At 31.8% G+C, this 26697-nt stretch overlaps 1 protein-coding gene across 1 annotated transcript; it reads left to right on the top strand.

The window, feature by feature from the left end:
• Positions 1-6723: 6723 nt before the first annotated feature.
• On the top strand, positions 6724-26612 carry LOC134540761 (uncharacterized). The gene is made up of 10 exons (XM_063383668.1): positions 6724-6772; positions 8696-8794; positions 11330-11468; positions 13670-13692; positions 14034-14069; positions 16306-16432; positions 19327-19409; positions 20797-20824; positions 23734-24032; positions 26429-26612. Exons 1-9 carry the CDS (start codon positions 6734-6736, stop codon positions 23958-23960), a joined length of 801 nt encoding a protein of 266 aa, XP_063239738.1. The 5' UTR covers positions 6724-6733; the 3' UTR covers positions 23961-24032; positions 26429-26612.
• Positions 26613-26697: the final 85 nt, after the last annotated feature.

Genomic DNA, 26697 nt, shown 5'->3' with positions numbered 1-26697 from the left:
CGGTGACCTCAGCATGGCCTGGCATGTGGGTACTGGACAGACCGAGCGAGCTTTGAACTTGTTTTTAAATCTTTCCATTGTGATATTTCTCCCCCCCCCCCCCACCACTTTTCTTTCGCGTATCTTTAATGGCTCTCACATGTTGAAGGATTGATACACACGTATCATCTTTGAAAGATTTGTGCAATGGGAATGCATGACTTGATGTACATAAGCTTTTGGACATACGCCATTGCTAAGCTATGGCGTAGCTAGCAATGGCGTATGTCCAAAAGCTTACATAAAGTGATACACGCGGTTTTACTGGAAACTTCCGATGACATACAAAAGCATTATTTTGTCGCTTATTATGTGTAATAAAAGTTGCATTAGTATTATTGCAATTTTTGATACGATAAAATGAAAACATACAGAATTAATCGACAATTTGTCACAGTCGTCATAATCGAATGACAAAAAAAAATCAAACTTTTTTTTTGTCTCATAAATTTTCTTAAACCAAACCTTTTTTTCCCGTAAAATACAATTACCATGTAATGTTTGATCAATAAAATTAAAAACAAGCCTAGGTGTTTATGAGTATATTTTTAAAATAAAAATAAATAATTTTACTTGCGTAACACATACGTTAAATATAGATAAGTATGTTTTATATTTCTACATTTATTTAAGTTTAAATAGATTTTTCAAAAATGGATAAAAAAATATTTTGGTTGTTAATTTTTAGTCGAAGTATTTCAAAGTAAAAGTTTCGAGATACAGACTGGAATACTTAAATTTTGCTTTTTTATTTAATGTAATTTTTTGATATTTTTAGCAACAAAAATCCTGAAAATGAGAAATATTAAATTGGAATGGGGAAATTGAAGAAAAAATTAAAGAACTTGAAAGTTTTAACATCAACGACATTTATTTATTGTTGGTTTAACTCCAACACAGAAACAGTACAATAGTTTTTAAAATGTTATTTATTATTGCTTCTTTCAACACTTAAACAATATTAAAAATTTTCTAGTTTGTTTAATATTTTATGAAATTAAATTGTTCTGTTTTCTTAATATAACTTGAATTTATTTTGAATTGTAAAGTCAGCAATGATAAAATTGCTGCAAGGAAGGGGTCTCAAGAACACCAATTATTTTTATTAATTACTAGCTAATAACCCGTAACTGCGCTCGCACTGTTTCTGTCTTGCTAAAATCTTACTAATAAAAAGTTATGTGATTAATTCCAAACATTTTTATTGGATAAACAGACAAATTAAATAGTTGGATGCATAAAATATTTATTTAATAACATAACTGTTTAAGAACGATATTTTTGGAGTAGTTATGCGTAGGCCCTTTTTTGGTATAGATTAATTAACTGATTTTAAAACTTCTGTTTCAGAGTGTTCGAATATATATATTTAACCTTGATGAAATCACACTTACCTCCTATTCAATTCATGAGGTAGACAATTAAAAAAAAATTTCTTCAATTCGCTCCTAAATTATTTTAACAAAGTTTATGCCATCATCACATTAAAATATTTATTGGGTTAGAAATATACTTAGACTTATTAAATATTTAATTTTATTACAAATATCAGTTTTTTATCAAACATATTTGTTGACTTAGTTTACTAAGTATTACTTAAACAAAATCCCTAAATGTTTTAGCCCTCGCCTCTTTTTCCACAGGAATGCCAATGTAAAAATTATGAACTATGTAAATATAGCAATAACTATTAATCAAGCAAAAACCAAACTCTCACTTTTAACCGAAGATGTGAACTCCAAAATAATTTTAAATAAACTTATATTTATATTGAAGTAAAATTATTTTTGCCAATAACGATTTTATAATATTCCATTATTTTCATTTTTTAAAATAATATTAACCTCTAATACAACTTAAAGAGGTAACATTTCTGAATTTGTTGAATAAAAGAATTTAGGTTAATAAATGTTTATTATAATTTCCTTTTCTTAAATTTAGTTTGATTTGAACAAAATAAATTATTTTTTAATGTTAAGACACTATTTTCAAAATTTCACTTTTCAAAAAGTAGAACTTCGGCATGTTTTAAGAAAAGTTGGTACATTTTACATACCTGTAAATAATACCACATAATTTACATCCCGCTTGATTAGCTTCAGAGCTGAAACTTTTTCAATTAAAAAATTAACTACCTTTTTACCCCATTTACGTCGAATATAGAAAATGGTAAATTATAAAACTAAGATTAAATATAATTTTTGCCTCATTCTTTCTCAGTTTTTAACTTTAATCTCAATTTGCTTTGATATATGAATTACTGCTGTAAAAACTGTACCCCTGTTTCACTGGCTTTAGGGTCAAATATAGAAAAAAATTGTTAAAAAAACTTTACATTATTAATTAATTACGTTATTTATGTTAAGATTCTGACATTCAGCTTTATTTGTTATGGTGCTATGAAATTTTTATGATAAAACATAACTGACTTCCTTTTCTCGCCCTGGATAGACGAACCCTTAGACCTAGTAAATTCTGAAATATGAATGTTTTCTTTACTCCTAACGTTACCCTTATACACACCTTAGAGGATGAATATTACAGTTAAATAAAATAATAAATTATAGCTGGTTAGTTTTACCAATTTATTTACGTAACTTAATTATTTTCAGAATAACGATTTTTTAAGATAAATGAAAAGTCACCCCGTTGTCACCACATTAAAAGACGAATTTTTATAAACACAAAACTAAGCAATACGTAACTATAAAGGCCTATGCAGTGTTTTAGTATCGTACTTCTATTTTTAATTTTGTTGGAAGTTTTCCATTGTTTTTTGTTTTAAAAACCCCTTTTTACCAACCTTAGAGTTTGAGTAAAACAAAATGGTACAACTGGGGTTGGGGGTTGTAGTTTTCGTATGTGTATTCTTAGTACCCAATTTTTTTTATTGTGCTTGATTAGATTCGAAGTTTAAATCATTTATCTTAAATTCATATTCACCCCTTTTTCACACCTTATGGCTGGAAATTCGCAAAATGCTAAAATTGTAGTTGGTAGTTTTTGTATGCTCATTATTGTTCAAACAAAATATTTTACTATGCTTAATAATTTAATTCGGAAATATGTTTATTAATCAAAATACACTTACCATTATTTTTCATTAATTATTGGTTGAAATTCGCAAAATATAACAATTGTGTTTATTAGGTATATGTTTATTATTAGTACCCAATATCACTTAATATGCTTTATTAAATATGGAGATTATTATTAAGGTTAAAAATATATTTAAATCTTTATCACATTTTAATGAATGAATTTCGCTAAATATAAATTTGTGGTTAGTTGTTTCCGTAGGTTTCTAATTGTACCCAAAATAATTTATGACGCATATTAAGTTATGACATATAAATAATAATATTAAAAACATACTTCTTTTTTTTTACCCCTTAGAGGTTGAATTGCACAAAAAACTCAAAATATTTTAAGTTTGTGTATGTTTATTATTGGTCCCCCAAAACATTTTTACGCTTAATTAAATTCGAAATTATAATAACTAATCTTTAAAACATACTTACGCCTTTTTCACCCCATGGGGGTTGAATTAGGCAATGTATTAAAATTGTGTCGTAAGTTTTTGTATGTTCATTATTAGTATCAAAAATCATTCATTACACTTAATCAAATTCGGAGATATAATAACTAATTTTTAAAACATGTTACACTTTTTCACCCTTTTGGGTTTAGATTCGAAAAAAAATAAAATTTGTTGTAAGTTTTCTTATGTTTAATATTGGTAACCAAATTCATTCTTTACGCTTTACTGAATTCGGAAATTTTAAATATAAGGTATAAAATACTTACTCCTTTTATCACCCTTTAGAAGTTGAAATTTGCAAAATATAAAAATGTATTGTGGATGTTAGTTTTGGAATGTGAATAATTGGTAGCGACTATCTTTACTTAAGCTTGATTACTTTCAAAGATATAATTAATTATAGTTAAAACATATTTACCCCTTTTTCACAGCCTTATGGGTGTAATTCTGTATTTAGACACAGCGAATTTCTAAATTAGCCAAAAAGCTTACGATTAAAAAAAACTTCATCAAAATCCGTCTAGTAGTTTTCGTTTGATGCTCGAAAGAGACAAACAGACAAAAATTTTAGTGACAATATTTTTGAGTTCTCAATAATGTAAATAGACTTTTGCAAAAGTTTTTTATCATTTCATCCTATGCACAGCCTTTTTTTACTCAAAGAGTTTTATTATTAGTATAGATATCTTATATCTGCAGTATATTTGAATACTATCCTTATTTTCACTATACTACAGAGAACAACTTTTAGGAAGGCCTTAAAATTTGCCCAAAATATCTTTTTATTCTTACCAAATAATACCGCTACAAAATGGTAACTTCCACAATATAGCATTCGTCCAACCTATCATTTTCTAGGTTAATAATTAATTAATTTCTGAAAAATTCTCCTTTCATATTTAAATTTAATATTAAAATTAAATACTTAAATTTGTTCGTTGAACTGATAACCGGTTAGAAAAAAAATGTATTTTTTCACAAACTCAAAATTTATAAATTCGTACTTTACAAGGTGTATCATCAATTATTTGGAATTTATCCTACACACCTTTTTTCCAACCCAAATTACCTTTTATAGCTTATATATAAAATGCCAACAAATTTGTTTCATAGATTTGTTGTATTTAAGGTGGTTATAATTATTTTAAAATGTAATACAAAGTGCAGGGTTTTATACTTGGTCATAAAATTGCTGTGAAATGGGCTATGATTCCATCAGGAAAATTTAATATGAAACCAAACGTAAAAAAGTAATGTGAAGGGAAATTATTGGAATGTGAATTTGGTTTGCCAAAAAGATAACTTTCAGGCATTTATTATAAAAACTCTATTTATCTTATTTAATCCGGTACAGGTAAATAAATACAAACATAAGTATTCAAAATATATTAAATTTTTAAAAGCAATATGCCACCGAACTACTCATCATGTCAGAACTACCTACTATATATCTCGGCTGAATATCACGAATATACTGACAATGGCAGTGAAACACGAGATCAATATACGGTTTTACTTCACACGACTATAGTTTACCTTATGCATAGAGACCTGAAAAATTCGTGGGTTCATTTCGTGTTATACTAAAATTCAAATAATTATACCTTAGTGCTGCTTCTGTCATTGGTTCACTGTTAATCTGGAGGACTGAGGGCCAATTAGAGACCCTCACTCATAGAAGTGTCGAATCACAGGCCACCCAGTCGAGACGACTCGCAAGTCAGCAGCCAATGAACAGTTGGCATTTGCCCGAGTGTGTAGAGGATATTGGAGTCTATCCTGGAGGTCATTGAACCCGCGAATTTTTCGGGTCTCTAGTAATTCCTAATGATTTACGTATTCTTCCTTCTGTGGTTTGTCTGTCAACCATTTTAGTAAATGTTTTTACGTGATATCCGGTTTATATAAAAAAATATCACGCGTAGATTAGCAAGTGACATTGGTAAATGGCGACCACTGATATTAAGTTGATAAAAGTTCAAATTATAGAAACGAGAAATGACTGAGGAAATATTAGCAGAATCATTATGCATGGTTGTAAACGGGTTTCAAACCATTTACGTCTGTCACCTCGTTGCACGTAAACCAAAGTCATGCTGCAATTTGAGATGCAACCCCGGCGCATTCACCAGGCATGAGCCTAAGCGATCACATGAACCAGGGCTACAGTTTGATACAATTCATGTCGGGTTCAAATGAATGCCTATTTCACATATGTATACTTGCTTCCATGGTATTAATAATTATCTTATTAGAAAGAAATCGCATATGGACAGCAGCAACAAACTGTAATTTCCTGGAGTGATTACAGAATAACACGAAAATACAAATTGAATTTAAATGTCAGTACAAGAATTCAAATCCAAGACCATGTTAGAATGTTGGGATGCCCAGTCTAATCAGTCTTATGAGAACGCTTTGTAAGACTTCAGTCAAATATTCACCACTCTAAACTGAAATGTAAAAGTATGTTTTTGCAAACACACTCGTAGCAGATAAAAATTTGTAGTAATTTGACTAAAAACTTTAAAGAAAAATATTTGCTAGAAAATAACGCCAACTTATATTGAATAAGTTGGGCTTAGTATTGTTTGAAAACGGTTTATCACGGCCCCAAATTTTTTATATTTAAAAATGTATACATTATCGATTTTCTTGACGCGTACCAACATATTAAGTCGTCAAAAAAAATTTTTTTTGTGCGTTTGTAGAAAACATAAAAATATTTGATATGTGAATCCTGAAATTAAGTCACAAAAATTGTGATCAAAATATAATTTCATAGACACTTTCTGTTTCAACCTAAGAAATATTTAAGTGGACAAAGATTATACCTGAAAGAATAATTTTTTTAATAATAAAAAAATTCTTTATCCGAGCTTAATCTCGGTGTCTAGTAATCAAACTTCGGAAAGCCTTCCACATGCACCTCACTAGCTGCAGTTTACCGGGAGTGGGTCGAGAATGCGAAAACGTCTGAAATACGGTTGGTTACAGGGTCTATAATTATTTCTCTACAGTGTTCATGAGACGGGCGCGATTGACGTCACAGTGATTGCACAAACTCGACGACGGCGCTCCTAGCGGACGCGGCGAGAACCAACCACACAGTATAAATACAGCGCGAGCACCAGGAGTCGCTATCACACGATCATGAAGACCGCTGCTATAACCCTGTTGTCCGCCCTGCTGGTGAGTGAATGTCACTAAACACAATTTTTTTTGTACTTTCATTAAAGAATCTTTTTTTTTTTTAACTGAATATTTATTTTCGGAGGTACGAAAATTGGCGCATTATTTTAAATTTACGTTTATGTATTAAATGGGCATAAAATTTTAACCATTGAAAATTAATGAAAATATTCGACATCTCGAACTAATTTGGTTTAATTTTGTTTGATCTGCGCCTGTAATACTGGAACAGTTTGCATATAAATTTAACTAGTATAGGTACTGCGAAAACAAGCGTTAATTTGCGGGCAAGAATCGAAACCCAGTATTAATGCAAACACTATTTTTAGCACCATTACATGTAGAAGGATGTATAACACTGGTAATAGTTTTTTGAACTGTCGAATTTGATACGCTTTGCATGCTACACACATAATATTTTGGAAACGTCGTCTGGCATCTATGATTTTCGTCAACTGGACGAAATTCTACTTTGACATAGCCTGTCATTACTATGCCAAAAAATAAAAATTCTCAAGTTTGGTATTGTCTTATACTAACCAAATAATGTTGTAGTTCATACTGGTTGGAATCCACTTTAAACTTTTCTCCATTTATGATTCATTTACTTACAATACCACTAGTGTTTCCTTGTAGAGAAAAATAACATGCTTCGAAAGTACAGACGTATTTTATAATTAAAATGAAAAATGTGATATTTTTCTCTATGAATATGTGTAAGTAGGCTATTTATTATTATAATTTATATACATACTTAAATTTATATTTTAGTTTAGAATAATTTGACTTTTATTAAAATTTGAAAGAAAATGTAACAATAATTATTATAAAAAGCAAAATTTTCCTTCATCATTCTAGTTATATTATGCAAAATAATTGTATTAGACAACGAACCAATGTGTGATGAAATCATTTGGATCATATTATTTAGTAGAATATATTCCAATACTCTTTATGGACATTCAAAGGGAAGTACTTGTATACTAAATGTTGTAAATGTGTTACAATAATACAATCTGATTTAACTTTGGTGTACAATATAAAATAATAATAATAGTAATAATTTGTTATCTTTTTCACTTGGCATCGTAAACAAAAATAATTTTCTGTATTAGTTTTAAAATGTATAACTTTTAAAAATATTTTTTTTCCTGAGATTATCACGCACTACAATTTGTTATATTATGTACTCTTAAATCTTGAAAAAAAAAATGTTCATGTAACATGCAGTGGTTTACAATTTTTCATACAAAATATAATTTCTAGTACGTATTTTTGTTGATGGGAGAACTTCAAAGAGGTATTTCACTTCAGTTTATTTAGTGGTACTCTACTGCATCCTTCAATTTCTTAAACTTTTAAAACCATTTTCGATCATTAAGAGGCCACTCCAGTGTTTCAGGGGCGCTACGCAACCCGCATTAACCTCATAAGATTCAATGCTATTTTCATTTTTCTTATAACTAATTAACTATTATATATTTCGAAATGATGCTTGCTTGATATGTAAGACAACGATGCTCTTATCAAAGCCCCTTTCTTCAAAAACGTGCATAAATTATGGTTCAAACCTAGACAATACACTTATGCATATTAGTAAAGATTAGTATAAAACCATAATTTATGCACGTTTTTGAAGAAAGGGGCTTTGATAAGAGCATCGTTGTCTTACATATCAAGCAATCATCATTTCGAAATCTATATTAGTTAATTAGTTATAAGCAAAATAAAAACAGCATTGAATCTTATGAGGTTAACGTGGGTTGCGTAGTGCCCCTGAAACACTGGAGTGGCCTCTTAAATTATAAAGTGTGTATCAAAATCATTCAAAAATAAATACCCAAAACTTATATTTTAAGTTAATACGTTCTGAGAATTAATTATGTTCTCTTTTATTTACAAAATCAATGTGTTTTTTTCCAGGTGGTGTCGTTTCACGAAGGTTTGAGCAGCCTTGTGGGACGACATGAGCTGAGGAAAAGAGAGGTTGATTGCTCTGTAGGACCAGATATAGGAGGACCAGTAAGTATGCAAACATCATCAAAAACAGACCACTTTAAATGTATATTTTTCACATCATATGTTGATAATTTGGTTTTCTCGTCATTGATTTGATACCAGGGTTTTTCCTATAACCACATGCAGACAGTGGTTTCCTTGCATATTATGATTTTTTTTCAAAATTATTTACTAGATGTTATTTAAAAGCTAAAAATGTTATTGTAACTGTTCATTAAATGATTGCATGTGTTAGCATTTATAATTGAAAACAACTTTGATAAAAAAAATACTTTAACAAAATTTAGGACGCAGCAACAATTGCAAAAATGCTATCAAAATAGAAAAATCTTATAAAATAAAAATAAAATAACAAACTGAGAGTGTAAAACCAAGATTTCCCAAGCTGCCACTTACTCATGAACTTTAATAACAAATTGCATATGTTTTGTTTTTACCCAAATGTAGACATCGCTGAGTGTTTTACTTCTCACTGTGGTTTCAACTGTCGGGATTAGTTATTTCTTTACGACATTGGACATAATAGGTCTTACCATGGTTTTAAAAGTTATTTTGGTTGGCACTACGATCAAAGACTTCTAAAACCCATGTAGACTACCAAATTTAAATATATAAAATAGTCGTTTTTAATTACTTGGTGATTTCCTGTAGAAAACTGTATTGAAACTGCAGGTAAGTAATGTTTCACAAATCAGTAATATATAACTAGACTTATATTTTCCCAGTGAACATTGTAGTTATGCATGGATTTAAAATGAAATTATATACATCTTTATTTGCTAAAATAAGCCTACAAAGACCACAGACAGTGTAAGTAGCGCTGAAAGGAGACTTTGAAATGAACAAAACGGTGCAGTAAGCAGCTAAACTGCTTTAGCCCAGTCCTAAGAATGTTTTTTTTGAGGGAAGGGGTTTTGAAATCACATAAAGTTATATTAAATCAGGAAAATGTACTAATGAATCAAATATGTACCAAACAACCAGACTAAGCAGTGGTCTATGTCAGCTATTGTGTTAGATGGGTATACTGTTAAAAATTCTCACCTAGAATTTACGAAGCACACTGGTTACAAAATATTTATTGATCGTTTATAAATTTACGAATTTCTACGTGAATTTACGGACCCTGAATTAATTTATTTGAAATTAATCGAAATTGATATACTTTTTTATATTAACAAACCTTTCAAAAACCAGTTAGAACCTTCTTATTTTGTCCTCTTTTGTGTTTACCATTGTTTAGAACGAAACACACAACTTGTAATTCAAAATACAGCGTATTTTCTGCAAAAATATTGTTATTTGAAATTACGAAGAAATCTTCGTTTATTTTAGGTTGATTATTTATTGAAAATTCTGTAAATTTACTGTAATTTATAACATTTTATCTTCACGAGTGTGGGATATCATCGCAATACCAACCAAATCGAATCCAGGTAGACAAAACACTCGGGAACACAGTATTCAGACACACGACAGCAAGGTGGAAGGAAAGCGCTAGACACATGCAACTAACATAGTTATGAGTAGAGACCCGAAAAATTCGCGGGTTCAATGACCTCCAGGATTGACTCCAATATCCTCTACACACTCGGGCAAATGCCAACTGTTCATTGGCTGCTGACTTGTGAGTCGTCTCGACTGGGTGGCCTGTGATTCGACACTTCTATGAGTGAGGGTCTCTAATTGGCCCTCAGTCCTCCAGATTAACAGTGAACCAATGACAGAAGCAACACTAAGGTATAATTATTTGAATTTTAGCATAACACGAAATGAACTCGCTAATTTTTCAGGTCTCTAGTTATGAGAGATCGCCGGAGGAAGCAACAATCATGGCGTATCGTCAGAAACCCTCCGCAAAACCGCGGAATCACCGAATCATAACGGCGGGACATGTTTTTAGAACCCAGGTCATCCGAAATACGAGTTGCAATTATTATGAACGATTGGTAGGGGCAGGCATTTGTCGCGAGAAAAAAAAATTGGAACGCCTATTTATTATACTGAAATAAGGTAAACCCGCACTAATAGTTTCTTTCTTGTGATTGGCGGCCGTATGGCGAGAGAAGTCGTTGCCTTGTTTGACTGAGCCACTCAGGACGCATTTGCTTCCGCATTGAATGGCTGCGATTGGTGTGTGACAATCCTCGTGCACATGAAAGAAACTGAACCCAATCACAGAAAATAGACGATGCTACAGTTTTTTTAACTTTAAGCTGCACTGAAAGAAATTTTTGTGTATTTTACAAGGAAAATCCTTGGAAACCCTGTTGCCAAGGATATTACTTGTAAAACTACAAGGCAGAGCTTTGTACAATGTGCGATTTTGCAAGGCTCTGCCTTGTTGTTTTGCAAGAAATATCCTTGGCAACAGGGTTTCCAAGAATTTCCCTTGTAAAAGTACAAAAATTCTTTTAGAGTGTGGTCTCCGAATCTTTTCCGTGAAATGTGCATGCCCCTAACGATGAGTTTTTTTTTTTTGAGAATACTCCTGATTGAAACATTAAAATGTTTGTTCGGTGGTGGTGTTTCTTGCAGCATGACACCGACAGATGCTGCACCAAGGCGATTGGCCTGATCGACGGTGTTTACGGTGAAAATGAAGAACCTGAGGCGCACCACTCGCCGACTGAGAACTCCACTTGGGACGTGGTAGCCCACGGACCTTCAGAACTCGGCAAGTATTTCCCCCTTTGATTTTTTTTTTAATTGAAACTTATAATGCGACTTCCAACAAGGTTGTGTTAAACTTTTAACGCTACCATGGAGAAAGCACTGTTGCGTTAAACGTTCAACGCTCCTGGGGAGGGGGAATAGAAAGAGACAGAGCGAGAGTGAATACGTGGCACTCGAACAAAATGCGCGTAGTATACCTGTTACAGGCCAGCGCAAACGTTAGCAACGAGTAGCGTCCAATATTCCAACGCAAGAGGGAGAGAGAAAGATACACAAAGGTAGAAAGTAAGAGAGAGAAAGAGAGTGAGTCGGTAGATCCCAAGCACATGCGCGTGGTATTCTTGCTATGCGGCGAAGTAAAGACTGTGAGCGTCGTGAAAACCAAAGGGGGAACTACCATTGATGCAGCTTTTGCAAGAAATATTGAAAAAATAGAACTCAAACATTTCGTATATTACTTTAGTTATCATAATCCCATTGTAAATGTTATAGATTTGGATATTTCTCCACTCGAAAATGATAATTAAATGATGCGATCAATTGTGAATTGTAAGCAATGTTAATAAAGTTTGTCTTAAAGAAACAATATGATTTCACTAAAAATCAATTTCTTTCCCTTCCTATTTTCATTTCCACATTACGAAGTTTAACTTCTTCCGCGCGGAGGGACTCCACGCAGTATTTTTTAAACTGAAATTTTGTATTACAAGAAGTGACCTTAGAAACTGCCGAAGCTTCCAGACACGAAGTTGATATCATCAAAATGCAAGAAAGAATCCTTGCGCCCTTTAAAACGGTAACGGATGGAAAACAAACTAACATCAACTTCCAAACTTGTGTTAACAATGGTAGATAGTATAGTTTGTAATGCTATGACGAATACATCGCCGAGTATGCGTTGCTACCATTGTCGAGCTACATCCAAAGAATTTAATGATATCGACAGTATTTTACAAAAACCTTGCTAAGGTATCTTAATACAACTTATTATTTTAGTGGGGTGTTCATTAAACTTTCACTTCAAGTCATGGCCCCCCACATGGGTGGGGCTGAGTGAACCTCTGTGTCCATAACCCGGACTCAGCCATGTTCATTTTAAATGCTTAAATATAATAATTTTTTACAAACTATAAAAAAAAAACATATTGAATATTTTATAAATAAAGCTTAGTTTGGACTTGTAAAATAGTAAACCATAATTATACCCTGTATTTTCAGGTTAAATAACGTTCAGAAAAGAGTGTAGGTAAGAAGTAACCATGCAATTATAATGTAGCACGTGATTGTTAAAATAATTGTGTGTGTGTGTTTGTGGGGGGGGGGGGGGGGGCTTATCTCCGATCCTGGGTCCAGGGCCCGTAATCGAATGTGGAGGCCATGCTTAAAGTGCATTTATTGTAAAACAATGACTATAAAATTAAATTCTATAAAAAAGTTTTTATTGCTGTTTGGGAATGTAAAAATCAATCATTTGATAACATTTATCTATTTGACGAACTACACACCTGTGAATTCATTCGTTATGATTCAACACATTATGTTAGTGGTTTACTTTTTAGGGTACTATTATGCCATCATAGTTTTAAAAAAGTTTTTTAAGTCATTAATGAAATTTTAATGTACAGAATTGTAAAAACATTCACAATACTTTATATACATTACATATTTAAAAAAAAATACGTACAAATATAAACCAAATTAAAACAAGGTATAAACGTATTTCTGTGGTAAAATTTCATCATACAGAAAGTTAACTTACCCGGTGTGATATAGGCAGTCGGTGAGCTAGTGATAGAATTTGTTTTTAAACGACTGGCAGCTAGAAAACTTTCTTAATGTGGTTAATTAGTCCTTAAACGAGTCATTGTTATGAAAAAATTACAACCACGAATCATTTTTGTGTATACAAGTTTTTTTAATATGTAAATATGAAATTTGGATGAAGTTTTAAGCCACTCAATTCAAGCTATTGGAGAATTCAGCAAAAATTTTCAACATCCAGGAGTGGTGTCAAACGAACATGAAAATTGTCAGTTTGCTTACACTGGGATTTGAACGAGAGTGTTTGCCAATATGAGTCAAGTAAACGTACCTGGATATTTTGTCATTGTGTTAAAAACATTGATCACTGTAACCTAAATCATGTAGCCCTTTTTTGTGAAAAATACGTAATAATGTTTTTTTTTTTTTTTTTTTTTTTAGGTGAACATGAAGAATGGATCAGGGTAAGAATAAATATCAAATTATTAACAGCAACGTATTTATTTTTTTTTTTCATTTTTTTGTAGCCAGTATATATATTTTTATTTTTAATGTTAACATTATGCAAATTTAATTTTTAAGGCAATGAAATCAATTTTTACTAAGCACCTTTATTTTAAGATTTTAACAAGAAAGACATTATTCACGTTCTTAATTTTGTATTAATTTAAAAACCATAAATATTTATAATTGGATACAAAAATTTAATGGTTAAATCATGGCTTTAATATATTTTTGTTTAATTTCGAAATAGGATATTATGCTATAAATAATTTGTACATACTTGTTATTCCTATGTTCGCAGTGCCTCGTCGAAGAGAAGTTGCAAAACGTATCTTTAGTAAGTAAAAAATTCCAGTATGATATATTTTTATATTTCCTTATATAAAATGAATTTTGAAAATCAATTTTGCTTTTTTGTATGATAATATATTATTTGGGGTCTTTCAATTAATTAAACAAATTTTTTCTCCTTTCACTTTTTTTAGTATATTTAATATATTTTTTTACATTAACCATAAGTTGTAAACATATTACTAAATAATATCAATCGGTTTATAATATTGTCAAATATTTATCGTTATATAGTGGTATACTATCGGTTCGTTTGACTTCAATATTGTCTATTTCGGTTAAAATCGTGGAGACAAAATATTTTGTTATTTAACCAAGCCGACGTCGAAGACTTTTGATGATACAACCAAAAAATATTTTGGCACACCGGAAACCAGAAAACCACAATGTCCTGTCAAAAAAAAATATATTTTTTAAAACCTTAAGAGTGAGTAAAATCTTGTTAATTTTCAGAACAACTTTTGTTAAAAAATCTATTCACGTAATATCACTAATTATCTTCTACTTATCAAAGCGCGCTTAAACTACTCAGATTTTATAGTCAATAAACTGGAAAAAAAAGTTCGTCTTCCTATATGCTTAAGTGATTTAGTTCGTGGAAATGAAGGTGTACCTGTCATCTGCCATTTTTTTGCTGAATATTCAGGAACGTTATCATTTCCCAGTAAGTGGTCTCAACACAGGAACCTAGAAGCAATAAGTGAATCTTATCATGAAAGCCTACCCTCTAGTATCCTAGAGATTGTTTACTTATATTCATCAGTGTTTCATTAGTATAATAACTGTGGCCTTCTGGTCTGAGCGCACGAGATCTTAAAGTGAGTGAGCGATAAGGGCGACATTAGTTCGTGCACTACATGCTTCTACGCCTCTACGCGCCAGGCACCAAACTAGCCTTGACGTTCCTCTGTAAGCTTTTTCTGAGTGGTGATCCTGCAATAATTTATTTATGGGACATTAACTTATATGTTTACCTGCACTCACTTATCCTGCATTCAATACCGTGTGCCAAAATATAGTACATTAAAACGACAATGAAAACACTTATTTTTAGAAACTGGAAAAATTCGCGGTTTCGATGGCCTTCAGGATAGACTGCACATTCCCCTGTACGCTCGGACAAATAATGCAAGTTCATTGGCTGCCGACTTGTGAGTCGTCTCGGCTGGTTCGTCTGTGTTTCGATCCTTCTTTGGTTGAGGGTTTATAATCGGTTGAGATACGTCCAGATGAACAGTAAGCCAATGGCCAAATCATCTAAGAGGTATATGTATTTGAATTCTAGCCTATCGCCGAATGAATCCACGAATTTTTCCGGTCTCTACTTATTTTAATTATTTTTTTTTCCGGAGCTCAGAAATTCCATGCCAACAACTAACCAAGAAACCATATAATAACAGAACTACGACAGGAAATATCAATGTCACTTGCATGGTCTTCGTTATCAGACACATACAGTAGCTTCCCAAAGGGTTGTGAACGGTGCGTTGATACAGGAATCTCTGCTCGCTCTTTGACTGACCAGCCAGGCGGGCAGCTTTAGAGGGTGCCTCGCATTTAAGGTCATGATTGCATATTTACAGTAATTACAAATAAACGCGTAGACGTTTTCAATTGTTTAACTTTCACGAAATTAAAAAATATATGCAGCGCATACTTTTTGCGTAATTAGCTGCCAAAGTTACTTTTTTTTAAAACTTTTTTGGGTTATAGAAATAAGGAGAATTTAATTAATTGCTGAACTGAAACTGTTTTTTTTGTTGGTTTAACTGTAATTCCACTGGCTACTTCAAGAAATGGATCGAATTTCTTTCAGAAAACATTTATTAATTTTACCTCGCATTTAAAAATTTTCAAATTTTTTACGGTTTTCACAGCCAAGGAACATGAAATAAATATTTTTGTGATAGAAATGAGAACCACATCATGAAGTAGCCAGTAGCATTGCAGTTAAACCTACCAAATTTTAGTTCTGCAATAAATTAAATTCTCCTTATTTGTACGACCCAAAAACGTTAAAAATTTGTAACTTAGGCAGCTAATTATGCAAAAAGTATGCGCTGTATATATATTTTCATTTCGTGACAGTCAAACAATTGAAAAAGTCTACAAATTTATCTGTAATTACTGTAAATATAAAATCTTGACCTTAAATGGGAGGCACCCCCTTAATATAACAGTTAATCAGCTCAGATGCGCAATGCAGCGGGGGTTGTTTTCAGTTGTCAGACGGCAGACTCAACGAAACTGCTCTCACGGAGCGCATAGCCGAGCTTCTGACGCCCAACGCCACCGCCTGGACTCACGAGAAGGTCCATGAGATAGTCAGCGGCTGCGTGGCGACAGCAGGTGAGAAAAACTAACTGAATCGCCGAGAGTAAAACATTCGTCTATTTGTGCAAAAAAAACTGGTTGTCTGTAAAGTCGGTTTACGGACGATAGTTTAACGTGACAACGTCATAACAAAACATTGATGAAATGATTGCCAATTTTCTTGAATAAAATTGAATCATTTTTATTGAATTATCACTATTTTGTATGGATACAAAGAAGGAATTGAAATGAAATCTACAATTTAATTGATAAATTTACTTTTATTTGCACTCATTAATTCAAATATGTTTATTACTTTAACGAAGAGATTATTTTAACTATAACTTTTATACATGTTTGCTGTTTAACTTCTTCCAATCTGTGTTATTCTGTTAAGGATAGGACGATGATAGGAAAAGTAGGAAACGAATGAGAGTGTTTCAAGTTTAATGTGCCTCGAAAAAGTCAAATCGATGGTTGTTCCAATCGAGTGGAAGAGAGATAGATGCGGCGCAAGCGTACCAGGAGCGTAACGGGACACAGTGTAACGGGACAATGAGCGTACCGGGACAAAGCGTAACGGGACAATGAGCGTAAGGGGACAATTTTTCGTGCGTGCAGCCGGCGTTCTACGAATTATTAGACGTTGTCACGTCAAAAAAACTTGATACTTGAAACATTTTTTGATATAATTATATGGACGCTTATCATAACCGTACAGTAAGAGTTTTAAGTATTTTCGCTGTTTGCACAATTTATGAAGATATAATTTTTAATTCTGCAAATATACTGTCAGTATTGAATAGGTTGTTTATCTGTGGAAATCATGTCATGTAACGTACTTATAATAAAGAAATATTACATTATTTTTCAAATAAAAGAAAGATTTAGGATTTGCATAGTTTGAAAATATATTGCGACAAAATTTACTGCCTAATACGTGGAGAACACAATTTTTTAAATATAAATGACGATAGTAAAGATCTAATTACACATTGATTAAAAAGAATATTAATTATGACATATCAAAATATTTTATAACTGTCGACCCAAAATTATTTTCTGCCTATAGTATATATATATATATATATATATATATATATATATATATATAAATATATATATTAATTTAACGAATGTGATATTAGGAAAAGTATAAATTAAAATGTTACGAACAAATAGTAAGTACATAGTGTCGTTTTGAAATATAGGTTTTAACTTCAAAAATATTTCAAAACTGGTAAAGAATTTGGGTGTCTCTGTGTAGTAAGAGTATGGCAACATATAAGATATTGACACTTGGTTTTCTTTCTGCAAAACATTTTTTTACAAGTCTTAGACAGTCTTCTTCAATATTTTGCCAAATGTCTTTGGTTTAAGTACAGATAATTATATATTGCAGGAAAATTGGGAAATGGTGCTTTAGGCTAATGAGAATATAGCTGCTAATTTACATAACGTTAGTATTCTTCTTTTAATAACTACTACGTTTAACAAAATTTAATTTTAAAACGTATTAATATATTAAGAATATTTATAATATTAAAAACAAAACAAAAATTTGTTTAGTCACCACTCTCTATATTAATTCGAATGGGCCAATAGAAATGCTGTTACAGTTTCCTGAACTTCATAGTTTCTTATGGAAAAAGCTCTAACGTATTTAACATTATTTTAAATATCATAAAAAATTAATACTTTGTACGATATTGTTTTAGAAATACGGGTGTGTCAATATATGAAATTCGGCTGATATCTTGTGTCTTGGCGTACAGGCCTGGTACGTTTATAACCATTTCCCAACGTTTTGTTACCGTCACCCAGGAGATGTTCAAAACCACGAGTCTATTTCGTTCAGAACCTGGGTGACATTAAATTATGCACCAACTATATGGTTGTCAGAACCAAAATACATTCATGTAACTCTTTACTTAGGAACAGAAATGATATTGGATGAAAATAGCATTATAATTGTAATAAAAGTTGTTTTTAATAATTTACAGAAATATCTGTTACAGTATTAAAAATTATTAATTGATGACTTTTAAGTATAATAAAAATTGTTTATTTGTCCTTCGTCTGCGCAAAAAATACTTGGCAAATTAATTTTTACAGCCAACAAACAAACAGACACTGTTTTCTTGTTATTTAGAACGTTATAATTTAGATTGGCTTGTAACATTTTTGTTCTGTTTGTAACTGTTTTTATACTTAGCAATGATTTTTGCCAGTTCATTTTAAGAAAAAAAAGTTATTATTTTAGATTTAAAGAATTAAAGAATGAATTACATTGACAAGCATTCATAAAATGTTTGCGTTATTAACCACAACTTCTTGTATATGTGAGTACAAAATGTTGCGTGTACTACCCAAAATAATAATAAACGGAAGTAATGGTACGTATTTTCTTATAAAATTGTTAATAAATGTCTTCTAAAAGCCTAAAAAATGGTTTAGAACAGCTGTAAAATATTTCTCATCATAATAGTGTCCTTTAAAATCTCTAACTATATTTAAGTCACTGGATTCTTATGTTTGTACCTTGCAATACTTTTCAGAAAAATCAGATTAGAAGTGCCCAAATAAAGAGAAAGAAGGAAAATAAAATGCTGTTCGTGAGATAAAATTTGAGTCAGGTTAAATGACTGAAAATTAACTTTGGTTATTTTTTCACGAAATGAGACCAGATATACAATTCAGAAAACCATTCATTTTATAATGCAGCGATGAAATTATGACATATTTTATTATACATAATTTTTTTATAATTTCTAATTTAAATTCATTAGAAATCATTTTATTTCCTCAGTTTTTTTTTTTCATTTTAAATCCTTGTCTCCAATACCCATATTATAGTCCACTCTCACATCAGATGAATAATGGTGTCTGATGTGTAATACCATATAAACATTTTTGCATTTTTTTTTCAGAACAAGGAATTTCTGGAGTTACCACGAACTGCAGCTCTGGCGCTGCAGAGTGGATAATGTGTCTGAATCGCAAGATTATTGTGGTAAGACTATAGATGTATGGATTTACTATACAGATTCTTAAATATACTCGTTATTGTATAAACGAATTATCGTACTTAATGAAATTAATACCCCAGTGGTGTTTTCGCATGCACGCCTGCCTGGGGTGCGAAAGATTTTTGAGTTTTGAGTCCAGGGTAAGGCATGGCTGGAAATGTGTGTTTGTGTACAGCAGTCAGAAAATAATTCAAACTGTCAGCGAAGTGTGGCAAAAATAAAAGTGCCGACTAAATGATTTTGGGTTCGCTTCATGACAAAACCGGGATATTTTCACCTGATAATATAATACTTTCTGTGTTCCGCACTGGGTGTTAAGTTGTCTGTTCCCCCTTATACTGCGATGAACATCTATAAAACACAGCTAGGTAAACCTATATTCTCATTGTTTATTTATCCGTGAAAATTTCTTGTAATCCACAATGTCTCACACCTTTAAAAACTTTTTTTAATAAGAGAAACAATTTTCTAGATAATTACTTAGAACAGCCATATCCTAATAGATACTGCAACACACGTTATTGAAATTAATACCATAAAAGACAGTTACTACATTTAAGAATATTATTTTGATATTTTTGATGTCATGTTAGGTCGCTTAAGTTTGCATTATTGCGCATTTTATCAAGATTTTCCTAAATGCCACACGTTAACTTATTGTTGCAAAATTTGTATACCGCAGTCTCTATGCAAATACCTGCTATATGTGAGCTAGCAAAAAAAAAAAAGTTTTACACTATGAAGTAAAGTCGACTGCTTGCGAACCTAAATTACAAAATATGTTGTATATTTTCAATAAATATTTAGTAAAATAAATATACAAATTTCCAATTATGATGTCAGCTCTTTTAAATTTAAGTAGGCGTTTATAAATTCGTTAGTTACAAATGTATTTCAATACATTCTTTTATAATCAAATATTTCAAAACATTTTACGAAGTGCTTATTTTTTAAAGCGAAACATTACAAAACGAAGGAAATGAAATCTTAATAAAGGTATTTGTATATCAATATATCATGATTTCTCAAATCAATGTAGTCCAATATTTATATTAAAATTGTATTATAAAATGATTATTATTTAATATCATTGAACACCAAAAAATAACGTGGTTGCCTTAAGCTTAAAATTGCTAGTAAATGAAAAACAATTAATGGATACATACATATACCTAAATAAGTATGCTACAATCAAAATTTAAAATTAAAAAAAGCAAAATAAATCTCATTAAGTACAAAAATAATAAGATTATGTTCTAAAACATATTGCTTAAAATCTATTTTGCAGTGAATAAGTAATTGTTAATTAGACTATCTATGCTTATGCTAATAATCACATTTATTTATACGTGTGTATATATATTGTTTCAGGAGTGCCCGAGCGATTACTGGGAACAGAGTAAGTTTTTAAATAATGTATACTTATTAATAACTTAGTAACATACAAAAAAATTAATTCAATAGAATTTATTAGAACTAAACTACAAGTTACCGTTCAATACGGTTACTTTACTTAAACTATCTTATAATCTTAAAGATATCGCTCAATTTTAACAGTTAAGTTTCAATTGGGCATACGCTTTGATAGCTTAAGTTTGAAATTTGAAAATTATTTATCAAACGGTATACAAAAATATGGTGCCATTAAAATTGAGATTTTCTTTGAGTACCCATTTAATCCTATCCCTTTAACATCCAATCATAAAATTGTCTTTAATGTGGGATAATGCTGAACTACAGCTTTTTAAGTTGATATTTTAAAATAATGTCTAAAAATTACTAATTTCAAATGACACAGCAAAAACAATTCGCAGTCTTTCATTATAAACTAATGTGTATTCGTTTGATAATTTTTTTGCACAAAATTACTTACTGATTGGAAAATTACACAGCTTCTATTTTATCTGATTGTAAACGCAGTGGTATATTTTAAGTTTGAATCAGAAAATTTACAAGAGCTTCTTTCAAGAGCTGATTGAGAGGGAAATCAATAGGTAATCTTAGTGAAATCTTAGTGAAACTATTAAAAATGCCGATGGCTGAGATGGAACACATACCAACTTCCCTAATATAGGTAGATTTATGTTTTTATTGTACAAAACACACTCACTTTCCATTTAAACGGTCGACATTTCAGGCATTTTTTAATTTAAAATAAATAAATCTCACGTTTTCAAAAACCACGCCAAGAAAAATTGTACTAATGAAATTAAAAAATTTAAAGTATGCAAAAAAAATACAAAAAAAATATATTTAAAACTTTTTTGAATTCTAATTGGGTTATATTTAAATGAAAAAAAATGTGCAGGGAAAAAGTCACTTTGAAAGCTTAAGAATGGTACATAAAAAAAGATGATACGTCTAAATGAAATTATTATCAAATGTAAGAAATAATGTGCAACGATTATAGCAGGTTCGGATGGCTTTAAAAACTGTTATTCTTAAAAAAAATGTTCTTAGGCAAAAAGAGGAATATATCATAAAGAAAATTTGCAGTGGTGTTAAATTTTTGTGAAGCATTCTTCTTCAAACCGTAATGACTATTATGATTCATAAAAAAATAGCAATCAATTTTATGCACACGTGTTTATTGAAAATAAATATGTATGTTTTATTGTATACTTATAAGAAATAATTTAACTAGCTGATGCAATTATAAAATAATTTTTAATACCAAATCCATACTCACCTCATACTTATGTGATAAAGTTTTGGTCTACCATTTAAGGGAATTTCTTGCAATTAGGAAACGTGTTGGATAATTAAACGAAAAGATGAGTTTCATGAGAGAAAGGAGATTCCGTTTCCCCACGCAAATGAATTTTCAGCTGAGTCATTTAATCCCTATTTAACCTATTGATTACCTTCGATGTCAAATGATACTTTAAATCGTTATTCAATCGCTCGTTTATCGCCAGGTGGGATGCGACGTGTTCCAGGTGAACAGTGCAACAGCCTGAATGTTTGATGTTCCAGGTGACTAGTGCAACAGCCTGAATGTTTGATGTTCCAGGTGACCAGTGCAACAGCCTGAATGTTTGATGTTCCAGGTGACCAGTGCAACAGCATGAATGTATGATGTTCCAGGTGACCAGTGCAACAGCCTGAATGTTTGATGTTCCAGGTGACCAGTGCAACAGCCTGAATGTTTGATGTTCCAGGTGACCAGTAAAACAGCCTGAATGCTTGATGTTCAAGGTGACCAGTGCAACAGCTTCAATGCTTGATGTTCCAGGTGACCAGTGCAACAGCTTAAATGCTTGATATTCCAGGTGACCAGTGCAACAGCCTGAATGCTTGATATTCCAGGTGACCAGTGCAACAGCCTGAATGTTTGATGTTCCAGGTGACCAGTGCAACAGCCTGAATGTTTGATGTTCCAGGTGACCAGTGAAACAGCCTGAATGCTTGATGTTCAAGGTGACCAGTGAAACAGCCTGAATGCTTGATGTTCCAGGTGACCAGTGCAACAGCTTCAATGCTTGATTTTCCAGGTGACCAGTGCAACAGCCTGAATGCTTGATATTCCAGGTGACCAGTGCAACAGCCTGAATGCTTGATGTTCCAGGTGACCAGTGCAACAGCCTGAATTCTTGATGTTCCAGGTGACCAGTGCAACAGCTTCAATGCTTGATGTTCCAGGTGACCAGTGCAACAACCTAAATGCTTGATGTTCCAGGTGACCAGTGCAACAGCTTGAATGCTTGATGTTCCAGGTGACCAGTGCAACAGCTTCAATGCTTGATGTTCCAGGTGACCAGTGCAACAACCTAAATGCTTGATGTTCCAGGTGACCAGTGCAACAGCCTGAATGCTTGATGTTCCAGGTGACCAGTGCAACAGCTTCAATGCTTGATGTTCCAGCTGACCAGTGCAACAGCCTGAATGTTTGATATTCCAGGTGACCAGTGCAACAGCCTGAATGCTTGATGTTCCAGCTGACCAGTGCAACAGCCTAAATGTTTGATGTTCCAGGTGACCAGTGCAACAGCCTGAATGCTTGATGTTCCAGGTGACCAGTGAAACAGCCTGAATTTTTGATGTTCCAGGTGACTAGTGCAATAGCCTGAATGTTTGATGTTCCAGGTGACCAGTGCAACAGCCTGAATGTTTGATGTTCCAGGTGACCAGTGCAACAGCTTCAATGCTTGATGTTCCAGCTGACCAGTGCAACAGCCTGAATGTTTGATGTTCCAGCTGACCAGTGCAACAGCCTGAATGCTTGATGTTCCTGGTGACCAGTGCAACAGCCTGAATGCTTGATGTTCCAGGTGACCAGTGCAACAGCCTGAATGCTTGATGTTCCAGGTGACCAGTGCAACAGCCTGAAGGGCTACTACGTTGCGTGTCCCAGCGACCCGTCGCTGACTTCGCTGTTGGCCATGCATAGTCCCACGCAGGGCGTTCAAATGTACGGCTTCTGGGACAAAGTCAAGAAAGGACTAAAAGAAACCTTGAAAAAAGTCGCGAAAGAAGCCGCGAAGGAAGCCGGGAAGCAAGTACTCAAAGAAGTTTTGAAGAAAAAAAACCAGTAAACTAAGAAGGTCTACGGCGCCCGAGAGGCGTCTACGGCGGACAGAATCTACCTCCGAGCAGCCGGCGTACAAGTGAGTAACCCGACGTAACGAACGTACAATAAGTTCGCTTTAATACCTAGTGTTAACTTTCAGTTCAACCACGTGACAAAAAATACTTCTTCATTGTTAATTACCATTTATTTTATCTTTTAATTGCTCTGTGAGAAAAAGAAGTGTGCGTCAACACAGAGTTTTGACTAAATATTGTTAAACCAAATAATTGTTTGAAATGACAAAATATGTATATTAACAAAGGAATAATTAAGTAAGACCTTTACAGACAAGGTTATAAAAATACATAATAAATTATTATCTGCGTTTCTATAAAATATAAGTTTCTGACTCAAATACATTAGTATGAACAAAGAACATTTAAGTCGACCATTATTTTTCTCATGGTATCAATATTATTGTCTTATTTTCTCCTTTTCCCCCCAATTAACCTTGAAATTTTTTCCTTCGTATTGAGAGAATAGTTAAAGGAATCCAAAAAAATTAACTACCAATATCAAAGACTCACACTCTTAAATCTAACTACACATGAAACCTTATCCTTTACAAGGTTATGCTCACTTTATTTTATACCACGACTAGGTATTTTTAAAGTGAAATGCTGTTGAGATAGTTTACAAGTAATACAGTAGGACTTGTTAAGTAGTCTGTTGGCCATAGGTACAGTTAGGTTTTTCATTGTATTTACTGTACAAGTCTAGTGTACACAAACATAAAATCTTTAATTCCATCATAATAAAGGATAAAGTTATAATATAAAGTAATTTATACATTTAAACTAATTATAGTCGGTTTTAATGTACTTTTACATCAATTAAATATTTGTAGATGATTGGAAAACATGCAAAAAATAACGTGATACAATAAACTTTAAACTTTTGAATCGTCCGTTATATTTATTAGATGCAAATTGGATTTATAATTAGATTTAACTTTTCTTGTTTATCTTTCATGTTATCTTTTGGGATCAAGAAAAATGTTCGTGTGTACTGGGCTTAATTCTGATCCAGTACGTAGTGGCATTACGGTATGCGGCATATCTTATTCATTATATGTGCAAATTTCATTTTAACAAATTATTTTCCACCTTAATTATAGAAACCATTACTTTAATCTCTTTATTTCCTATAACAATTAGATTTTTAACCTTTAAACTATGGTTTAATGATAACAATCATTATTCATTCAACATTACAGGCTCTGAAAATAGCCCGAAACAACACTTCACGATAAGTAGCATGCTCAACAAAAAAAAAAAATATTTATTTTAAACAAAAACCTCTTATCTAGTTACATCAGAGATCATCCTAAGATTAAATTTTTTATAGAATATTTAAATATATAATATTTGCTAGTTAAAATTTCTTAAGAGGAGTTATGAAAATACTTGATTTTAGATTTTTTATAAATAGTTCATAAATATTTTTTATAATAAAACGTTAAAAACAACCGAAATGTGTAGGATAAAGAGAAGTTTTATTTTCATTGTGTCAATTATAAATAACCAACCAACCCATGCTAGGATGAAAGTTTAGGTACGCCATTAAAAATTACATTTTGTTAATGTAAACAATTACTGGTTTGAAAATACGGTTTACTCTTACGTATTACTAATAAATGTTTATATTTCTGTTTAAAATTTACAAAAAAAAAAAAAACGGATTTTTATCTCATCGTTACACGGAAAATATCCTTAAACGCCAACGGTTAAGGTTTAAACAAATAAGCTTATGTTGTGTACAAATGTATTCAAAAATTATGTTATCCTTAAATTGATTACTAATAGCGATGAATGAATGGCCACTGAGTATTGTATTGGCTGGTTACAAGCTTAAATCAAATTATATAAATATTAAAAATAATTTGTAATGATTAAGCCTATGTTTATTGGAGAATTCAAGGAAACTAGCAAGCAGATTATAAATGTACCTATTGCCCATTTTTATCACACAATATTGTCAAACAATATTATAGGTGCAGAAGTAAACATTTTATCTAAATTTAGTGGATTAGTAAATTGTGTATAATAGATATATAATATATTATAACAAATAAATTCTAAAAAAAAAACTGGGTTTTCTGCCTTACACACAAACTGGAAACTGTGACATATTACTAATTTTAAACTTTTCGGTTATCATGTGTTAATACCGTGTACGTATCCTTATTCTACTGTTTGTTCTTCAGACAGGGAAAGGTAAAGAAATAGATCACGTGTGGTTGAATGCCAGTATTTTTAAACAAAATAGCACGTGTTGGTTTAAAAGTAGTTTTTAAAATTAATTGGAGACCAGCAGCATGGCTCAGTCTTGACTTCCCACTATTTTCTTTGCGTGATATATCCGTGTGTTCTTGGCAGACTAATCCTCTGTATTTCACAAGAATGTTGTTATAGTACGTGTAATTTTTTCCAGGACTACCACTGCATGTCTCTCATCCAACATGTTATACCCACTGGGACAAACGCTCAGAGCCGTGACTGCAATCAACCCAACTGAGTGCATCTTATCCAACATTTACAAGAGCCATTACTTAGTTTGGAACTTGTGAATTGCTACTTATGTGCTATAAAACCTAATAAAATTGTCTGTCATTGCATTCGGTTTTTTTATTAAGTACTTGAGTTCCACAAGATTACCATAACCTCTTCATACGAAAAAAATAAATAAAAAACAATATGAAT

This window comes from Bacillus rossius, chromosome 17, assembly GCF_032445375.1.
Source record: "Bacillus rossius redtenbacheri isolate Brsri chromosome 17, Brsri_v3, whole genome shotgun sequence".
NCBI lineage: Eukaryota > Metazoa > Arthropoda > Insecta > Phasmatodea > Bacillidae > Bacillus > Bacillus rossius.
The sequence above is the reverse complement of the archived record's forward strand: the minus strand, read 5'-3'. Positions and strand labels throughout refer to the sequence as shown.